This window comes from Camelus ferus, chromosome 30 (genome assembly GCF_009834535.1).
Source record: "Camelus ferus isolate YT-003-E chromosome 30, BCGSAC_Cfer_1.0, whole genome shotgun sequence".
NCBI classification, from domain to species: domain Eukaryota; kingdom Metazoa; phylum Chordata; class Mammalia; order Artiodactyla; family Camelidae; genus Camelus; species Camelus ferus.
Window position 1 is genome coordinate 13,782,000 of NC_045725.1, and position 19,541 is coordinate 13,801,540.

The window sequence follows — 19,541 nt, forward strand, 5'->3', positions numbered from 1 at the left end:
CTCAAAAAGGAGCCCGCAGTGCAGCAGCACTGTCACTGTGAGCTTGTTAGCAGCGCTGACTCTCAGGCCCCATCCCAGACCTGCAGAACTAGAACCTGAATTTTAACAAGATCCTCAAAGGACATGTATTCACTTTACAGTTTAAGAAGTCTTGTCCTTGGCTAGTATTATAAATCCTGGACTAGGTCAGAGAGAAGATCACAAGAGATTAGTCCTTTCTTGTGAGTCACAGAGCCCTCCATCTTGCTCCAGCTAGGCCAGTCCTCTTACTGTTTCCAATTCTCTCTGTTCACTGGAAGGCAATACAGCACTGTAGTGACCAGCCTGAGTCCCAAACTGGATGACCTTGGGCAAATTCCCTAACCTTTCTGTGCTTCAGTTAAATCTGTTAAAGACGTTAAATTACTGCACCTACTTCATGGAGTTACTGTAGCAAACGTGTTAGTAACACAGGTAAAGTGCCGGGACATAAGAAATGCTCAACGCGTGTGAGCAGCCGGCTGCTATTATGTTAACTCTGTTCTGTTTCCCTTGCCAGCGGTAGTCTCCAAACTTCTCAAGTGTCTATTCAAAATATCCTAAACAACACTGACCTCTTGTGAGTAACCCATATAATTCCACTCCTTAAAATCAAGAAACACTTCAAAGTCTAGGCACTGGAGAGTCAAAGATAAATAAGACACAGTATTTGCTCTCAAAGGTCTCACATGCTAGTAGATAACAAACAGATACAACTAAAATAACATGTAGGAAGTGCCACAGTGTATTATGGAAAGTGTGTGTTACGGAAAAGAGGGAAATTCAATTTCGTCTTGAAAGTTCAAGGCAATTACCATAATTAGCCCCAACAAATTAGAAAACAGCGTTTATACAGCAGTGGTTCTGCCTATTTCTACTTAGAGAGACAGGCTTCCATCAGTAACAGTGGCTTCCCTAGTGGGGTGAGACGCAACCAGAGATACACGGCAGAAACTTGTTAGGTGGGGAACATGATTTTTAAAAAGAGAAATGACAGAGGATGAATCTAGAAAGATAAATGGGACAATATTAAAAGGGGTTTTGAATAGTTCATTGAGGATTTACACTTTATTCCAGTAAGGAAAATTAACATAAACTGAGAAGTGCAATGTGCTATATTTCTTCATAAATATGAGTAATGACTAAGCAACTTCCAACATCCGTTTCCCTGCCAGTCACTGTTCTAGAAACTTCCACATGTTGATCTCATTCACCAGATATAAGGTAGGCATTTACCGTATGACACTGGGACAGGCTTTGAGAATATAAAAATGAGTAAGACAGTTAAAAAAAAATGAGTAAGAGATGCTGGTTTCATCAAGAAGTCTGTAGATTCAAGTAGTCAAATAAATGCAGGAAGGCTGTAACAGCAAGTAAGAACAGTGCAGTGAGAGACAAAGAATGCGTGTGAGGAAATCTGGAAAGGCACTGTAGAAGAGGAAGACTTGACTGGCCCTTAAACCATGACTCAGGTTTGCCAAGCAGAGTGAGGAGGAAGAGGCCATGCGAAGGTTCCGAGCTGGGAGAGCCCAGTCAAAGCGCAGGCTGCTGGGGAAGAGAGCCAGGAGAGGAGCTGAGAAAGAAAATGAGGGGAGCAGGATGCTGAGGAGACCTGCCAGGCGACGGAGTGCGGACTTCACGGGGTATCACTACAGGATTTTCGAGCACAAGAGAGAAAAAACTGAATGGGCTTTAGAAAGATCACTTGAACAGCTGGGAGAGTTAGGAGACTACTACAATTGTATAGGCAAAAGATGAGGGCTTGAAAGTTATTTAAACATAATTTACTAATTGATATTTAGAGATATTTAAAAGCTGACAGCACCCAATGACTCACTAGATACAGAAAGGGAGGATAAGGGGAGGAGGGCATCTAGGATGGCGCCCAGATTCTGGAAAGGTGCAGCTGGCCAGACGGCGATGCCGCTCACCAGGAAAAGAAGAGGCAGAGCCAGGTATGGCATTCAATCCCCAACCACTGAGTGAGGTGGTGATGATTTTTCCAACTTTACACACTGGGCAAGTAAGATTCAACAGGCTTTAGTAACTTACCCAGGGGCACACAGACCTCAGTGGTTGAGTCAGAATTCAGAATCCAATTGGTATTACTCCAAAGACCATGCTAGCTCCCTCAAAGGTTGAGCTGAGTCAAGTTTTAAATCTTGAAAGAGACACAGAAGCAGCATCATTGGAGTGCAGCAAACTGACGGGATGTGGCAGATGAAGTGTCGGGTAACACAAAGAAGCCTCTGCCCAGGCAGATTCCACACCATTAGCGAAACAGGCAATAGGAGGAAATATACTAAGCAAAAATCTCCTTGAAGCCAGTTTATTTATCAACTCTGCACCCCAGGATGCCTGGAACATTGTCTAGACCACAGCAGATAGTAAATAAATATATGCTGCGAGACTAAATGAATAAATTAAAGTACAAAGACAAACAAGCAGGTCTGGGAGGAAGGCAAGTTCCATTCTGGATGTGCTGTTTGATGTGCCTGTGGGTCATGTATGTAGAGGCAGTGAGAAAGGAATTCAGAGGGAAGTGTTGGTGATTCTGCTGTCATCAATATAAAAAAAGACAAAGCACATTCACGGATACCATCACAGGGCAGTGAGAAGAGATTCACACAGATTCCAGTAACATGTAAGAGAAGTCACTGTGAGAAAATGAGCGCGCGTGATTAGGGAGGCAGTGGTAGCCCATGGAAGGAGTAGTGCTATAGCCAAGAACAGAGCGGAACTCACTGATCAGTCTTCACAAGATGTAACAAAAAGAACAAAACCACCCAAAGCTGAATGTATTCAAGCCTCTGGTTTAGACCTTTTCACCATTACAGGCAAAGGGGAGGAGCTGGATGCACAGCAGTGGTTTTCAAATTTGCTGCACACTGGGAAAACCTACGGAGCTTTTAAAACTATTACTGGTTCCATCCTCAGAGACTCTAATTTAATTGGTATGAATGAATTCTGGGTATGTGGATTCTTAAAAGCTCCCCAGTTGATTCTAATATGCAGCAAAGTTTGAGAACCATAGGGAGAGAAGTTAGAAGGTATCACAAGAAGCATACTCACCAATCTAGAATATGTAATGTGCTAAGAGAGTCAAATGAACCACTTTTTTTCCAAAGAAAGTGGTAGGAAGTACTCGAAGAGCAGAACCAGAGCTCCTTGGAGAAGCTATCCATTCCAGAACAGGGGCAGAGAAGTCACAAGATGAGCCTGGAGCAGTACGGGCATGATCAGAAACAGGTGGAGACATATCAAAAGGGCACAGGAGGCAACCTGAAAGAATGGCCAATGTTCCAAGGTGGAAGTTTGAGCAACAGTACAAATTACTATAGCACTGGATTATAACCCACTGCACTCAAGGGCCCACGCAGATACAAGCAAATAATTGAATAAATAAATGGGGAGAAAGGGACAGCTCTTCCTTACAGTAACTCCAATGTGCAAAAGAATAAAAACAGAAAATCACACCACTGGAACACAAGAGTGTTGATGATGAAGTAATCACTGAAGGCAAGATCCATGAGTGAACACTAAAATGGTGGGCAAAAATTTAGAGATACAAAGAATATGTGCCCAATCTCAACGTATCTTCCCCAAGATATTTACTAATAATAAAGGAAAAAACAGCAACTTTCAGTGCAGAAACCTGGTGAACAGTACCTTACCCAAGTGACTGAGATTAACATCACCAAAAATAAGATGTATCACTATGATGTAGCTCCCGATATGATACACGGAGAAGTGCGTGTAACTTGAGGTCTTCTTGCCAAAAATGCATAAACCCAATCTAATCATAAGGAAACAACAGACAAACCCAAATCAAGGAACATTCTACAAAACACCTGACCAGTACTCTACAAAAGTGTCAGAAGTTATGAAAGACAAGGAAAAACTAAGAAACCAGCACAGACTATAAGAGATTAAAGTGACTTAACTATGAAATGTGATTTGGGATCTTGGACTGGACCCAGGAACAGAAATTAATTAGTAGAAATCTCATGAAATCTGAATAAGGTCTGCAGCTTAGTTAATAGCATTATACCAAAGTTAATTTTGTGATTTTGATAACTGCATTTACAATTAAGCAAAATATTAATATTAAAGGAAGCTAGCTGAAGGGATTAACTTTTTATAACTCTTCTATAAACCTTCAAAGTAAAGTTTTTTAAATAAGTGCTTTGTACTTAACAAATACCTAGTAAATATTCTCAAGCAAGGGATCATCAAGGAATAACAAAGATGAATAATGATATGGTTTTAGATATAATATATAATTTTTAATTTATTCTATTTGTTTGTTAGTTGGCTTATTACTGTCCCCAAGATGGAAATTACTTCCAATTTATAAAAACTTCTAGCAATGCCTTGCGCTGGTGGACGTGAACTACATCAAGCTACATTTGATAATTTCCTCCTCTAAATTTTCTACTTTTTCTGAAACATCTATTATTTGGACACTGAGTCTCTTTCGGACTAATCCTTAGTAGGTTTTTTTTTTCTTCCTTTTAATCTTATTTTTCAACACTTTGTCTTTTTCCTGTTTGTGGAAGAACCAGCCTATCTATGCACTACTTTTTAGGAGCTCAAACTTTACCAGGTCAAATTATAAAATTATTTTGAGGTTTTGTTCAGAGCGTTCTCTCCCTCTCTCCTTATATACACACACACACACCCCCCATACTGGATATACCATATATATATATTTTTTTCACTCATATATATATGAGTAAAACAAATGTGATTAGTGAAAGAAATCTAAAGCTGTGTCCCATACTCTTCCACATAACAACAGAGTATCTTCAAGATGCCAGAGATGTGAGGCCCATAAATTTGGATCAAGCATCTTGGAAGAACTGACAATGCACAGTAACATATTAAGGACTCTGAAAAGCTCAGCTTTAAGAACTTACGTAATTATAGTGAATACTGAATTTCTAAAACTTAACCACAGAATGCTTATTTTTGAAAAAATACTCAACTCTTTGTTCAACTCTTTGTTCTACTTTTAACTCCACAATCTCAGAAAATCATTTAACCTCCAGGAGGTTTGGCTTTCTTATCTAAATCTTTAAGAATGTAATTTTTAAAAGTCACATAAATAATATATTACTAACACTAAAGATGACTATTTTTTAACTGGAAAAGTATATACTACAGATTTCCTTTTCTTTCCTCTTACATTTCTTGGTTCATTTGCTTTTTATAAATATGTCTACTTTAAGTTTGTCCTATTTTTTGAAACGGCGAAGTTAAGAGTACTTTTCATAACTGTTTTCAGATTTCTGCCAATTTTTTGGTCCAAGTGACCATACAGCTCAGGATGGTCCCAGTGTATGTTCTTATCCCAGAAAAATTATTCATAATGTCCACTTTCACTCTAGAAATGCCCGTTTGGATGATAAAGTTTACGATCATCTTATCTTTGAGCTGTTATCACAAGTTCTTTATGTTGCTATATTTAGAAGAAAATTTTCATTTAAAAAAAGTTATGCCAAATGTGACAAAAAGTAATTCAAAAAGGGTTTTATTCAAAAAGGGTTTTATTCAAAATCTAAAAGTTTTTTTTCTAACAGAGTATTTATTAAATATGTGGCTAATCTTAGTCAAAGTATACTATGCTTGTTTGAGGAGAAATGGTCCAACTGTTATGGACTGATTCATGTCCCCCGCAGAATTCCTATGCTGAAGCCCTAACCCCCAAGGTGACTGCTGTGGAGATGGGGACTTTGAAAAGGTAATAATGATTAAAAGAGGTTGTAAGGATGAAGCCTTAACCCACTTTGCCTGATGTCCTTGGAAGAAGAGGAAGAGACACCAGGAAAGCACAGGAACGCAGAGGGAGGGCCATAGGAGGACACACAGCAAGGTGGCGGCCTTCTGCAAGCTGAGGAGAGAGGCCTCAGAAGAAACCAAACCTGTCAACACCTTAGTCTTAAACTCTAAGCCTCCTGAAATCTGAGAAAATTAATTTCTGTTGTTTAAGCCACCCAGTGTGGGGTACTTCACTTTGGCAGCCCCAACAAACTAACACACCAACACCCTGGAGAAAGATATCCCAAACATTCCTCTTACCTGGATATGCATATCTCTCTAACTTGTTGAGGTGTCAGAGCAAAAATAAAAAACTTCTCTTGAAAGCGCTGAATACTGCTTTGAACTGGGGAGGAGAGAAAAAAGAAAGATAATATTCCAATAACAAATCCAAGGACATAAGAACGTGTAGTAACCGGGCACTTCTGGTCAGAGTCTGCCAAATTCTGAAATTTTTATGGTTAAAATATGCCAAAATAAAGTACTAAGCTACATTTATCTTAGAATTATGAAAGTAAAGTCACTCTAAACCAGGTCCAGTTTTAAGCATTTATCATCCTTTATTCTCACACACTAATTACAGTCAAAGTATAACACAACTCTTCAAAATTACATTTCATCTTTGACTATAGTATCATCTAACGAAAAACCTAAAGAAGTCAAACTCCCCTCAGGAGAATTCTATCCACAACTCAGATTTTTTGTTTGTTTGTTTTGTTTTGTTTCTTTCTTTGTTGTGTTTTGTTTTCAATACTTAATTACACAGAGCAGACACATAAGAGAAAATTTAAAACTGAAATGTATTTTCTTCTCAAAGAACTTTAACAGATTATACTGATGCATTACTTAATGATGTTCTAGTAGTCATTAGAACAATGAATGCTTTCAACAGACCCTTGACTGAATACGTACATACATGCATTTCAATATTCAATTGTTTACACTTATCACTGAACACTGTTTTATGTGAAGATTTTAAAAATGATAATACTCCCATACACACACCAAATCTTTTCTAATTTTGTGAGATTTAAACAGAATATAGAAAATTTGAATCATCTGAAAGAATTTTTTTCTATATAGAAATAATCACCATATTAATAATCACCAGTGATGTGTAATACTAAATATTTCTTTCCTTATAACAGCTGCAAAGACCATTTGTGGGACGCAGAGTACTGAGGTTTCATGCTTCTTGTAAACAGTGGCCTCAGTTCAGAATTAAGAAAGAGGAGAACGTTACCAGCTGTTCCATCACTAGAAATCATTCATTTCCTTTAACTCAGTCGTCATCCTCATCCCCTGTATCCAGTAAGTCATTAAGTTCTGTTTTTAAAAATTTTCTTATCGCTGCTTCCTCTCCATTTTCATTACCACTGTCTTATTCAAAACCTGTTATTACTTTGCACAAATGAAGGAGCAATCTGCCTGTTGGCCAGTCTCCTGTCAGAACACAAGTGCGGAGCTGGTCATTCTTAGCATCAATTTCAACACTACTCCTCTGCTCAAAAATGCTGAGCAGTGTCTTATCTCTGAATGAACCAAGTCTAAAACTCCTTTATCTATAAGAGCCTCCATAACAGTGGTTTCACCCCTTAGCAAACATCCATTTCCAATGTCTCCCCAAGTCTTACGCTATTCACAGCAAGTTTCTTCACTGTCTGGTCTCACAATTGTGCCATTTTTATATCTACTCTTGTGACTATTTACAGTTCTCCCCTCTCTTGACGTTTATTCTCCTATAAACTCCATCAATTCAAAGCGGGCACATTCATCCTTCAAAGTTCCTTCCAGTCTCACTTCTACTCCAAGAAGTCTGTTATCTCCCACATTCATTAGGCCAATGCGGTATCTAAGCTTCTAGTTCCCAAGTTACAGGGATTCCCCATACAGGCATATACTGCTTGCTACTTTTCTCTCATGTTAACATTATCTTCCCAACTAGACAGACTTCCTAAAGCCCATCTCGTTCTCCCGACTTCTCCACAGTTAGTCTACATGAAGATATCCAAATTAAATACTCACCACATACTTGTTAACTGAGTTAAGAGAAATGAAACACAGTGTCTGAATTTATCCAACTTCTTCAGAAGTGAGATTCTATTTCAATAGCTTTACATTAATACACATATCATTTTAAACCTGTATCCAGAGGCTTAATGAGTACTTTCTAACATTCAAGAATTTAGGAATATGAGAAGATGTTGACCCTCATTAATTTTTCACCTACCAGATTAGCAAAGATCAAAAAACCAGTAATAAAATGCGGATGATGTATAGGGAAAATAATACACTCAGATGTTACTGCGAGTACAAATTGGCACCATGCTTTTGAAGCAACTGCCAAATTTCCCCACAAAAGTTGAATATCAAAATACTAAACACTCATACTACTTAACCCAACAAATTCACATCTAGGCATTTATACCTCATAAACATGCATGTTAAGTATTCAGAAACACATATGCAAGAATCGTCACAGAAGCAATGTCTGTGAGACTGCAAGAATAGTGCCTGAGACAAGGTATAACTAAAATACTTCTGAATAAACAATGAACATTGAAAACCACTGAAAATATACATCAACAGAATACTGGTTCAGTTATGGTACATGTACAAGATAACAGATCTACTATAATCTACAGATCTATAATACATTTCCAAGAAATTGTTACGATAGATGGTCATTGCAGGCTCTATGCACAGTGGATACAAGTAGAATCACGCCCTTCTCCCTCCACCAGAAACGCGGCACAGTGGCTCTGCAGGTGGAGAGGCTTTTTTAACGAAGGGGAAGAGAAAGAAGATGACGTAACATGCAGAGAAACGATTACCAATAAGACTCTAGCTGAGTGGTAACTGAGGTTATGAGGGACTTTCCCTTTTGTTCTATTTCTTATGTCTGAATTTTCAACTATTAGCAAAAATTACTTCTGTAATCTGAAAAACACTGTGAAGATATTTTAAGGAATCAAAGGCTCATAATACCCTGAAGGTATTTCCCAAAATACCAGACATAGCAACACAGAGATGCTTCTAAACACGGTGAACAAAAAGAGCCAGCTGCAGAAGAACACAGTATACAGTGTGTCATCGCAAAAGCAAGCCAATTAAACATGACTTTTCCTATACATACACGGTAAGAGAGAAATTCAAAATCCAGAATAATGATAGGAAAAGGCAAGGAGACTGGTGTCAAACATACTGGGAAAAAAAAAAAAAAAAAGACACTGGCAACGTGCCTTCTTATAAAAACTGGGTAGTGGTTTCACAGGTGTTCATTCATGGATATTCTTTATATACTTTTATATTTTTATTTTATATATATTTTTTGAGGTAGATTGAATATAGACAAACTTTTAAAATAGAAAAGATTTCATCAAAAATTATCTTAAAGAAGAAAAACAGACAATTGAAAAGAAGATAAAAATACTACCTGTGAAAGCAAGTTAGAATAGCTATTTAAGGGAGGAGAAAAGAGATTTTTGTTAACTTGCTTTCAGATTAAGGGATTATCCACTTGCTACAGTAAAAACCTCAGCTACACAGAACCTCAGTATTACTGTGCACATTCTTGTTTTCTAGATGCCACAGTTTGTCATTTTAAATGCTAAAATATCTTTATTTAAACTATTTGAATAGAAATAATACCAAACTGCAAAACTATATAGTAATGTATCTACTTAAATAAAAGCTACTCATCGTGGTTGTTTGGGGGTTTTATTTAGCATCAATGCATGTGTCTTGCTGAACACTGATTTCCTCAATACTAAAGGGCTATATAGGTTTCATTATTACTGAGAGGTCTGGGGATGACATTTTTTGACTTTGTTTCTGTTTTTTCTTACCAGGGCTCTTCCAGTCTCTCCCGTGTTGTTACTTAATTCCTGCTCAACAATATGTTGATGGCTTAGAAATAAAAGTCATCTAAGAACTGTATATAAAATCAAGAATACACAGACTGGCCCACAAATGTCAAGAATATGTGCTTTGAAATAAAGATTTGGTATCTCCTTCAATTCCTGAGGATTTCTAATTCTCACTTCCCATAAGTAAATAGGTTTCTCCATAACAGTGTTCCAAATAAATGAATTTATCCAGAATTTTTATTTTTGTAAGTATTTTTGACATATATAACCAAATTATTAAAAATTAAGGCAAATTCTGAATGTCATTACATTGCTTTAGATATTATGGCACTAAATATTTTAGTTAAAGGTCATTACTAGAAAGGATTAAATTTTTCTACTTTTATTTGACTGACTATAAGGTATTATGCTGATTTTTTAACTTTCTACTTTACAAAGTCTGAAACAGCCTTTCTTAGATCAGTGTTATCAATCTGACATAAGACGACTACGTACACTAAGAAAATTCTTTTTCTTTTTAGGGAAGGACAGGATGAGGAAATGCTTAAACCTTGCTTTGAAACAAGAATCAGTTTTTAAAGTTTATAAAAATAATGACAGGTGGGACTCCTGAAAAATACATGAGTCAACAATTTTTTAGCTCAGGAGCCAAAAGCTATTTTATAAGCCCTGAAGTTATACGTATTTCTTACATTCTAATTTAAACTATGAGCAAAAGGCAGGTTTTTCTTAGCCACTCTTCAACACAAAATGCCTCGGGCATTACTTTATCTAAACCAAATGAGATACAAATGTTTTATTTCAGTAAACTTCTAAAAAGCTTACTACTTTTTCTTTTAACCTTATTGAGTGAGGATAATGAAAGAGAAACTCTATGAAGAACACAGAAAAGTAAACAAATTCCTACTTCTGTTTCTGAACAAAGGAAAGCATGGAAAGAAAAGCACAAAGACTCTTCAGAGCTCACTGCTTGGCGCACCACCGATGCTAAGGAGCAGAGAAGACGTGTTGCTGCGTCTTTTCTCATCTCCAGGCATCTTCCTTCCAGGCCACCAGCCATGGCTCTGAAACACCTTCCACTGTGACCTTCTCAGTTCCGCCTTAGCCACTTTCCTGAGGGGTCCCATGAGGTAGGGTCATTTAAGCGTATTACTGGTCTCAATATTTCTCACAACACATACAAAGAAATAAACTGGCCATAGTTTCTGAGAAAGAAACAAGTGAGTGAGCCATGATGCTGTACATTGGTATAAACCAAAAAGCATGAAAAAGGGAGAAATAAAAAAATTATGGAAACATTTTAACCAGATAAATGAAACCATTAAAAAAAAAAGGTTAAAAACTAAAGTAAAATCATAAAAGAAAAACAGCTGGGCAATAAATGTTTAAAAGGTTTGTTCCTGTTATTTATTTAAAAAATGAAAAATCTAAACAAGATACAAACTTCCATCTATCAAAAGTGCAAAGATTAATAAAGACAGGAAGTAAAAGCGCCATGAGAGACATTCATTCTCTCACTTTGTGAAATTCGAATTGGTACAGCTATTCTGGAAACTAATTCAGCAATATGTTATCAAGAGTCCTTACTCTTTGATGCAATAATTCTACTCACAGGACTTTGTACAAATAATAAAATGTGAACCAACACAGAATCCTTATTTCAGAATGAATGTCATGAATGGATAAATGATTACTCTACCTGCATGCTCAGTTTTGCTAAACAAAAACAATGAAAGCCAGGAGAGAGGGCCTGGGAAAGGCACGGCCTCCTTGGTCTGCACCGCCAGGCCATACTGACCCCATTAACCAGCCCTGTCCCTCAAAACTTCCTTCTGGCTCAACCAAGATATACAAGTACAATTCTATACGAAACGAAAAAAGTATATTAGAGTTTTCAAATGACCTGAAACAAAAAGGCTTTTTCCTAAAATGAAAAGGAAAATAATCTCCCAAACTAACTATGAAGTACTATTTCCCCAACAGTTTATTTTATGAATAAATTCGAATACCTCTGTAAATAATTTCATTAGGCAGTAAGGAATTATGCCATTACAACACAGAAGTCATCAACCTCGGTAAAAATTCCTTCAAGTCACACGTAACACATGTTAATAACATTTAATAATATGATAAAACGTATTACATTTTCTAAGCAGTCAATGGCTATTAAACAAAAAGCTAAAATCCTGTATCAAACTGCCATTTTAGAAAAAAATTAAGTATAAAAGGTTTATCTCTTAAGAAAATTGTTTAAAAAGTGAGGTTAAACAGAAACTAACTCTCTTTGTAAAAATATCAAAAGGTGGAATCACAGGCAATAAATAAGATTGCTGTCTATTCTTAGACACACAACCTGAGTTCTAAGTTGCAAGAAGAAAGCTTGATCGACAAATTAACAGTTTTATATTAGATTTTTGTCGCGGCTGCCAATATTTTTATCTCTACATTTAAACATTTGGCATTTTAATGCCTCACTTTTATAATATTAACAGCAAATCATTAATCAACAGTTGAAGGCCTCTTGCTTTATCTGCTCTTGTCTGGAAGATACCTAATTTCTCTCCCACTTACCTAAACTTGTGGGCTTGATGAGGACATCAAGGACATCATAAAAGGGCAAGTTTTTTAACTGCACATCAGGATGGACAGGAGGGATTGGGGGAGACGGCTGCTGCATCTCAAACGTGGGTTTAGTGTCTTGAAGCAGCACAGAACCAACAGGAGAGGATGGCGAGTGAGGTGTAACTGAAGTGGAAGGCAACGAGTGGATCCCAGCCACGGCCAAGTCAGGCTCTACAGGTGAGGAGCTACCATCCAAACTGAAAACTGATGATTTGATTGTGGATAAATCAGAAAGGCCTTCAAGAGTCCGAGGGTATCGGCGTCTGTACAGTTCTCGGATTTTAATCTGAACCGCAGGGCTGCAGCCGCTCTTCAATAAATGCAACGCCCTCATCAGGAGGTCATGCTTGCGTCCACTTTTATTCCGTCCGGCAAAGCCTAGTAACACTTGTAGTTCAGAAACCCTAAAACTAGAAACCATATTCTAAAAGGAAAGAAAAAAAAAAAAAGGATATAAACCAATAGTCAGCCCCAAGCATATAAAAACCCTATTTAAAATACACTGTAAAATTGGATTTTTCCAGCATTCTATCAATTGGCATGTGCTAATAAACAGCATTTTCACATATCACTTAGAACTGTTACTGTTTACACAGGCACCAGCCCTCCACCCAATTGCATTCATGCTATAGTGTTAACTACATTTTGTTGTACTAAATTTTCGTGATCTATGACCTGCTGGTTTCTATTAACCACCTCATTATCTGATTATGCTCAAATGTAAAGCCGTATTTGCTATATGACTATGAAATCTATAACCAGTGAAAATGTGCCTTTTCAAAAAACCAAGCCATACCAATACACAACGTAATATTTGTTATTATGGTATTATCACTAATTAACCAAACAAAAATTAGATTTTTGCAACCCTGTATCTACAACTTCTGATGCTAAGCAGGAAAATGACAAAATTAAGCCAGAACTGTAATCCAAAATCCAATGCTTTTTTTCACCCCAACTCAAATATGAAAGAACAGACAACATAAGAAAATAATATTTTTAAATATTAAAGGTAAAAAAATCACATACATCTTATTTAGCAGTTGAACTTCGGAAAAGGACTGAAATTCCCAGCTAATTAGCCCAAGTGAAAAAACACCTCTGAAGAGCAAGGATATGAGTGGAAATAAATCTTGACGGGCAAGAGTCCCTCCTTGCCACTCTGCTGACTTGTTGGCGGGTGTAAAAGGAAGATTCTAAGTAGCTCCCACATCTCACCTTCTATTTATTCAACAAAACCTAATAAATTCTTGTAACCACTTTGTGGCCTCGTAAATCCACCTACTTAAGTAATTTTCAGTCAATTCTGAGCTCAGAGGTAATCCACACTTGAGTCAGATTTACCTGTGCCACACATAAGGCCAGAAAGAGGAGTAGGACCTGGGGCAGACCAACAGCCCTTCCAGACACCGACCCTAGGGAAACTTCCCCAGGCCTCCTCAGTGCTGCACACTCTACAGCTGCCTGGGATTCCCTCTCAACCAGGGGTTCCTTCTCAACCTGGAGGGCTGAGGCGATACCTACAGCTGGCACTGATTCATAGTCTGAAGCTTGTTTATATTTCAGTAGCGTAAGTAACATTACATCATGGAGAACACCAACACCACCACCAGCAGCAGTCATACAGACACAAGACATCTGGGATTCTTTCTAAAGAAACCAAGCTAACTCAGAATTCGTTATATTGCTTCCCTCCTTACACTTATTTTCACGTATTCTCACTTTAAGGGAATTTGTTTTATAGAAATGACAAAACAGAGCAAAAGGTCACCCTAAGCTTAACTGTCTTTTTTTAAAATAATATTTTATTGAAGTATAGTCAGTTTACAAGGTTGTGTCAATTTCTGGTGTACAGCACAATGCTTCAGTCGTGTAGGAACATACATACATTTGTTTTCATATTCTTTTTCACCGTAAGAAGCTTGACTCTCAAGAAGTAATTTCTGGAAGGTCTGATATTACTTATTTCCAATGGTAACTTTATTAGCAAAGAATGCTAATGCAACTGGTCTAATAGCTATTATAAACATACAAATGGAAGAAACAAAGAAAGGCTTAGAACAATGAATCACAGGATTCTGAAAGCAAAACAGAAATCCCCTGGTTTGGGGAGGGGGCAAAGGAAACAAAAGAGGACAGGACAGTCTTTGCTCTGCAAAATGCTGCCAAGACAAAGTACTGCTGGGCACTCGCTCAAAGATGATGGCTGTGAGAGTCAATGGCGCTCTGTGGAAAACTTCACACCAGCAATTAGTAATTGAAGGTCAAGTCCTGGCATCAAGACTGAGGACCTCAGCAAAGTCATGTCATCGTTCTGGTCATCAGTTTCTATTTTAAAACAACAACAACAAAACTCTCCTTTATTTAGAGTTTACTATTAAGATATTCTCTAAGGAGTTTACGAAGTCAAATTCTATGAATATGTTTTTCTTGGCAAATCTTGCTGGATCCCACTTCTTAAAGCGATGTTTATCTTTTTTTTTTTTTAACCTCTGTCTTCAACCAAGTTTCAGCAGTCACCAGGAAGGTGAGCCTGCTATGAATACTACCAAGAATGAATTTCAGCTAATGTTTTCCACCAACCTCTGATGTCTACATTTTTCGTACAATTTTTTTCAAGTGGATTTTATCCAGTCTACCCTGCTTCCTCCCAAAGTCTGCCCTCTATACTTCAGTTACAATTGCTACATGCTCTACGAAGAGGAATTTCTCAATAAATGTCTGCAGACCCACTTTAAGGAAATTCATGAGCTACAGAAAACTATGTTGGCATGATTGATTTTTAAAAAGATACATAATCTGATTTCTAAAGAAAAGCTAATACAAATTAAGACTAGGACTTTAAATCAACCTTCTTCTTTATCAGATTTGAGTAACACAAAACTATAAAAACATTTTAAAGCTGGGACTTTATAAAATTGAAACTTTACACACAGGCGTGAAGGCAAGTTGAAGGTGCTAAGAAAACTGGCAAAAACAGCACAGACTTTGGGGAAGCTCTAGTAGGCTGGAAGTCGTGGTAAATATCAATACAGCCCTGTAGGTTCTCCATCCGCTAGGATGTGTAACACAGGGAAGGGAGAGGAGCTGCTGAAACTGACAAGTCATGCTACTAACATCGCCTACCCTAGCTACAATATGAAAACCACCTACATCTTCATTTACAAGTAGGAATAAATTTTAAAAAAACCACCAGATAATCAATACATCAAAGAGTATGATCAAGCTGATGCCCTAAGAGAAACTATATGGCAAAGTAGAAAGTCACTCCAGTTCCAGAAGTTACAGGAGGACCCAGCTGGTGGCCCTGTATTCCTGTGAAATCATGTATTCCCTATAATGAAATCCCTTTTTTACTTGAGAGACTTAACGTGGATCTCTTCCTTACAACACATTGATTAAAATAACTACACAGCCAAAAGCATCAAAACTGAAAGTCAACTTTAAATTAAAAAAAAAAAAAACAATAAAAAGAATACTACATTTTTTAGAAACCTATAAAACAAGCCAAAGCTTGGGATACTCAATCTCCCTAAACGCTTCTACTATTACACAAGATTTAAAATAAATTAGGTAGTCAGTTCAAGAAACAAAAAAGTAACAAACACACACCCTCAAAGAGTGAAGAATTAAAGGATAAAAGCAAGAAAACATGAATTAGAAAGCAAAGTGCAAAAAGTCTGTAAAGTCAGGCCAAAAAGGAGGGAAGAAAATAAACAGTCTAGAGAACAAGAAAAGGAACATAAAGATCACAAATACGAAGCAAATTTCTTTAAACAAAGAGAAAAACACATGCAACTATATTCTAATAACTTACAGGCAAATCTTATTTCCTAGAAAAATGTAAATTACTCAATCTGATTCAAGAGGTATATTATCTCTGTCGCCTTCCACTTCCAAAAGTATCTGCCTAAACAAGACAGCTTAATGGATAAATTCTACTAAGTTTTCAAGGAAAAGATGGAATTCTGTTCCTTAAACTTCTCAAGAGAGTAAGACTCAGAAAATCAAATACATGATAGAAGACAAACATGGAAAAAGCTGTTGAACACAAATACAAATTTTTTAATATGCAAATTACTGTTTTTCAAACTTCACCAGGGGAGTCCACTCATCCAACCAAAATTTTAGGCAAAAGCCTGATGAAACAGGGAGCCTAGAATGCCACTTACTCTGTCATTTCCCAAGATGGATGATAGTGAATCTTTTTGTAGCACTGTCTATGTTTCCTACCAGTACAGACACAAAAGCCCCTGAAGTGCCCAAATATAGTTTAATCTACGAAAATACTGGTTTAACATAAATTTAGTAAATTACTTGCTTAAGATGATTTCTGTCCTTACAGTCACATACTGAAATATTTATGGATAAAACTATAAAATACATGGGATTTCCTTTAAAATCACTTGGGGGAGAGTAGGTGGGGACATACACAAAAAAAGACCAGAGCTGATTACTGCTGAAGCTGTGTACTGGGTACATGGGGAATTCTCTACCTTTGTAAGTAAGAATGTTTCCATTAAAAAAAGTTTGTCTGAATAGGGGAAGCTGGTTGCAGGATAGATGGCATTGTACTAACGCCCCACATTTTCTATTAACATGAAAGTATTCTAGATTTAACCAAACAAAAAATTTTACTTGTTTGGAGACGGGGGAAAAAAACTGTGGTCTAAACACCATTTCCCACAAAAGGAAATGGCTTCAGGAAATGGCTAACTGCAAGTTGGACAAAAAATGCACAAGATGAGCCTAGAACATCTTATCCAGAAAGCAAAGAAGTCATCAAAGACCACTGGAATCTTGTCGGGACACAGAAAACAACCCAGGAGCCCAAGACGAGACAATCTGAGCAGCAAAAAGAACAGTAACTGCATCAGATCCCAACATATCAAATACATTTTTTTAAAAAATCATTGGTACAAAATGATACTAGAAAACAACTCACTGATCTCCTTTACAAAATACTGGAAAACCAACTCATGAGTATTCTGAAAATTGATAAAGAGGAAAACGATACAGAAAGATTTACTGGTTAAAAAAAAAGCCATATTATTATCTGGATAAATGCTAGAAAGGTACTTGATAAAATCCACTCCTGATAAAACCTCTCGATAAAAGGTTCTTTTATGTCCTGTGAGGTTTTTTAATATAGCTCTTGCAAATTTTTAAAATTTATGCCTTTGCATTTTATAAAAAGGTATCAAAAAGATAATATGGGAATACTAAGAACTCTACAAACATGAATTCAGCAATTTAGGTGAAATGGACCAATTCCTCAAAAAACACAAACTACCAAAACTTACCCAATATGAAATAATTTGAATATCCTCTAACTACTCAGGAAACTTAATTCTTAATTTTGAAACTCCTCCCTAAAAAAGATCACCAAGCCCATATCATTTCACTGGAGAATTCAACCCACCATTTAAAAAAGAATTAGCACAATTCTACATAATTTCTTCCAGAAAATAGAATGTGAGAGAAGACTTCCAAATTCATTTTATGAAGCTAGTACTATTCTGATACCAAAACTCATGATAAAGAATTCTCAGAAAAACGGGAATAGGGAAGAACCTCTTCAACTTAACAGAGAGCATCCACAAAAATCTAGGACCAAGATCTTAATGGTGAAAGACCGAATGCTTCCCCCTGAGACTGGGAATAAAGCAACGATGTGCTAGAAATTCTAGCCAGTGGAATAAGACAAGAAAAAGAAAAGATATACAGGCTGAAAAGAAAAAAATAAAACTGCCTATATTTGCAGATCCTGAGCAATCTGCAAAACAACTACTAGAACTGAGTTCAGCAAGGTCACAGGACCAACACACAAATACCAATCACATCTCTGTATCTAACAAAGAACATGAGGAAACAAGTTTAAAAAACAATGCCATTCATAATCACTCCAAAGAAAATGAAAATACTTATGTTCAAAAATACAACAAAACACAAGACTTGTATTCTGGAAACTATAAAATGCTAATGAAATAAGTCTGAAAAGATCTAAATAAATGGATTCTTCATGGATTGGAAGACTCAGCAAAATAACATGACTTTTCCCTACAATGATATACAGATTAACACAATTCCTAACCAAATCTCAGCAAGACTTTTCAGATATAGATGAGATTATTCTAAAATGTATATGGAAAGGTAAAGGAACTAAAAGATCCAAAATAATTTTGAAAAAAGGAAAGAGAGAGGAATCAGTCTATCCCATTTCACAACTTAGCTCAGTAATCAAGACTGTAGTATTAACAAAGGGACAGACACCGAGGTCAGTGGAACAGAACAGAGAACCCAGAAACAGACCTTCACAAATACGCCCAGTTTTTGACAAAGGTGCAAAAGTAACTCAATGGAGGAAAGACAGTGTTTCAACAAATGGTGCTGGAGCAATTGCATATCCACAGATCAAAAAAACGAACTTCCACCTAAGTCTAACATTTTATACAAAAGTAACTCAAAATGTATCACATGCTTAAATGCTAGAATAAAACTTTGAGGAAAAAAACACAGAAGACAATCTTCAAGATCTAGCGCTAGGCAAAGAGTTTTCAGACTTGACACTCAGAACAAGATCCACAAAAGAAAAAATGATATACTGAAACTCACCAAAATTAAAAACTCTTAAGTAAGACCATGTTTAAAAGGATGAGAAGAAAATCAAGAGGCCTGGAGAAAATATCTGTCTACCATATATCCAGCAAAGGGCTAGTATCTAGAATACATCTAGAACTCTCAAAACTCAATAGGAAAAAAAAATCCAATTAGGAAAAGGACAAAAGACATGAAGAGACATTTCATCAACGGGAATATATGGATAAAAAATAAGCACATGAAAGTATGTTCAGTATCATTAGCCATTAGGAGAATGTACATTAAAACCTCACTAAGGTATCACTAGATACATATCAGAATGGCTAAAATGAGAAACAGTGATAACACCAAATGCTGGCGAGGATGCAGAGAAACTGGATCACTCCATACATTGCTGGTAGGAATGTAAAATGGTACAGCCACTCTGGAAAACAGTTTGGCAAGTTCTTAAAAAAACTATACATACAATAACCATACAACTCAGCAATTGCTCTCCTGGGCATCTGTCCCAGAGAAATGAAAATTTAATGTTCAAAAAACAACAACAAAAAAACTATGCACAAATCTTCATAGCACTTTTATTCAAATAGCCAAAGACTGTAAACAATCCAG

At 36.7% G+C, this 19,541-nt stretch overlaps 1 protein-coding gene across 4 annotated transcripts in view; it reads right to left on the minus strand.

Moving 5' to 3' along the window:
• PIAS2 (protein inhibitor of activated STAT 2) overlaps positions 1 to 19,541 on the minus strand; it is a 73,216-nt gene that overhangs the window by 41,246 nt on the left and 12,429 nt on the right. For all 4 annotated transcript variants that reach the window (XM_032470645.1, XM_032470646.1, XM_032470644.1 and 1 more), the window contains 2 exons: positions 12,279 to 12,753; positions 6,100 to 6,184 (listed from right to left, as the gene is read on the minus strand). In XM_032470645.1, coding sequence (XP_032326536.1) covers positions 6,100 to 6,184; positions 12,279 to 12,750 — 557 coding nt within the window. In that variant the 5' untranslated portion in view covers positions 12,751 to 12,753. The remainder of the gene's footprint in view (positions 1 to 6,099; positions 6,185 to 12,278; positions 12,754 to 19,541) is intronic.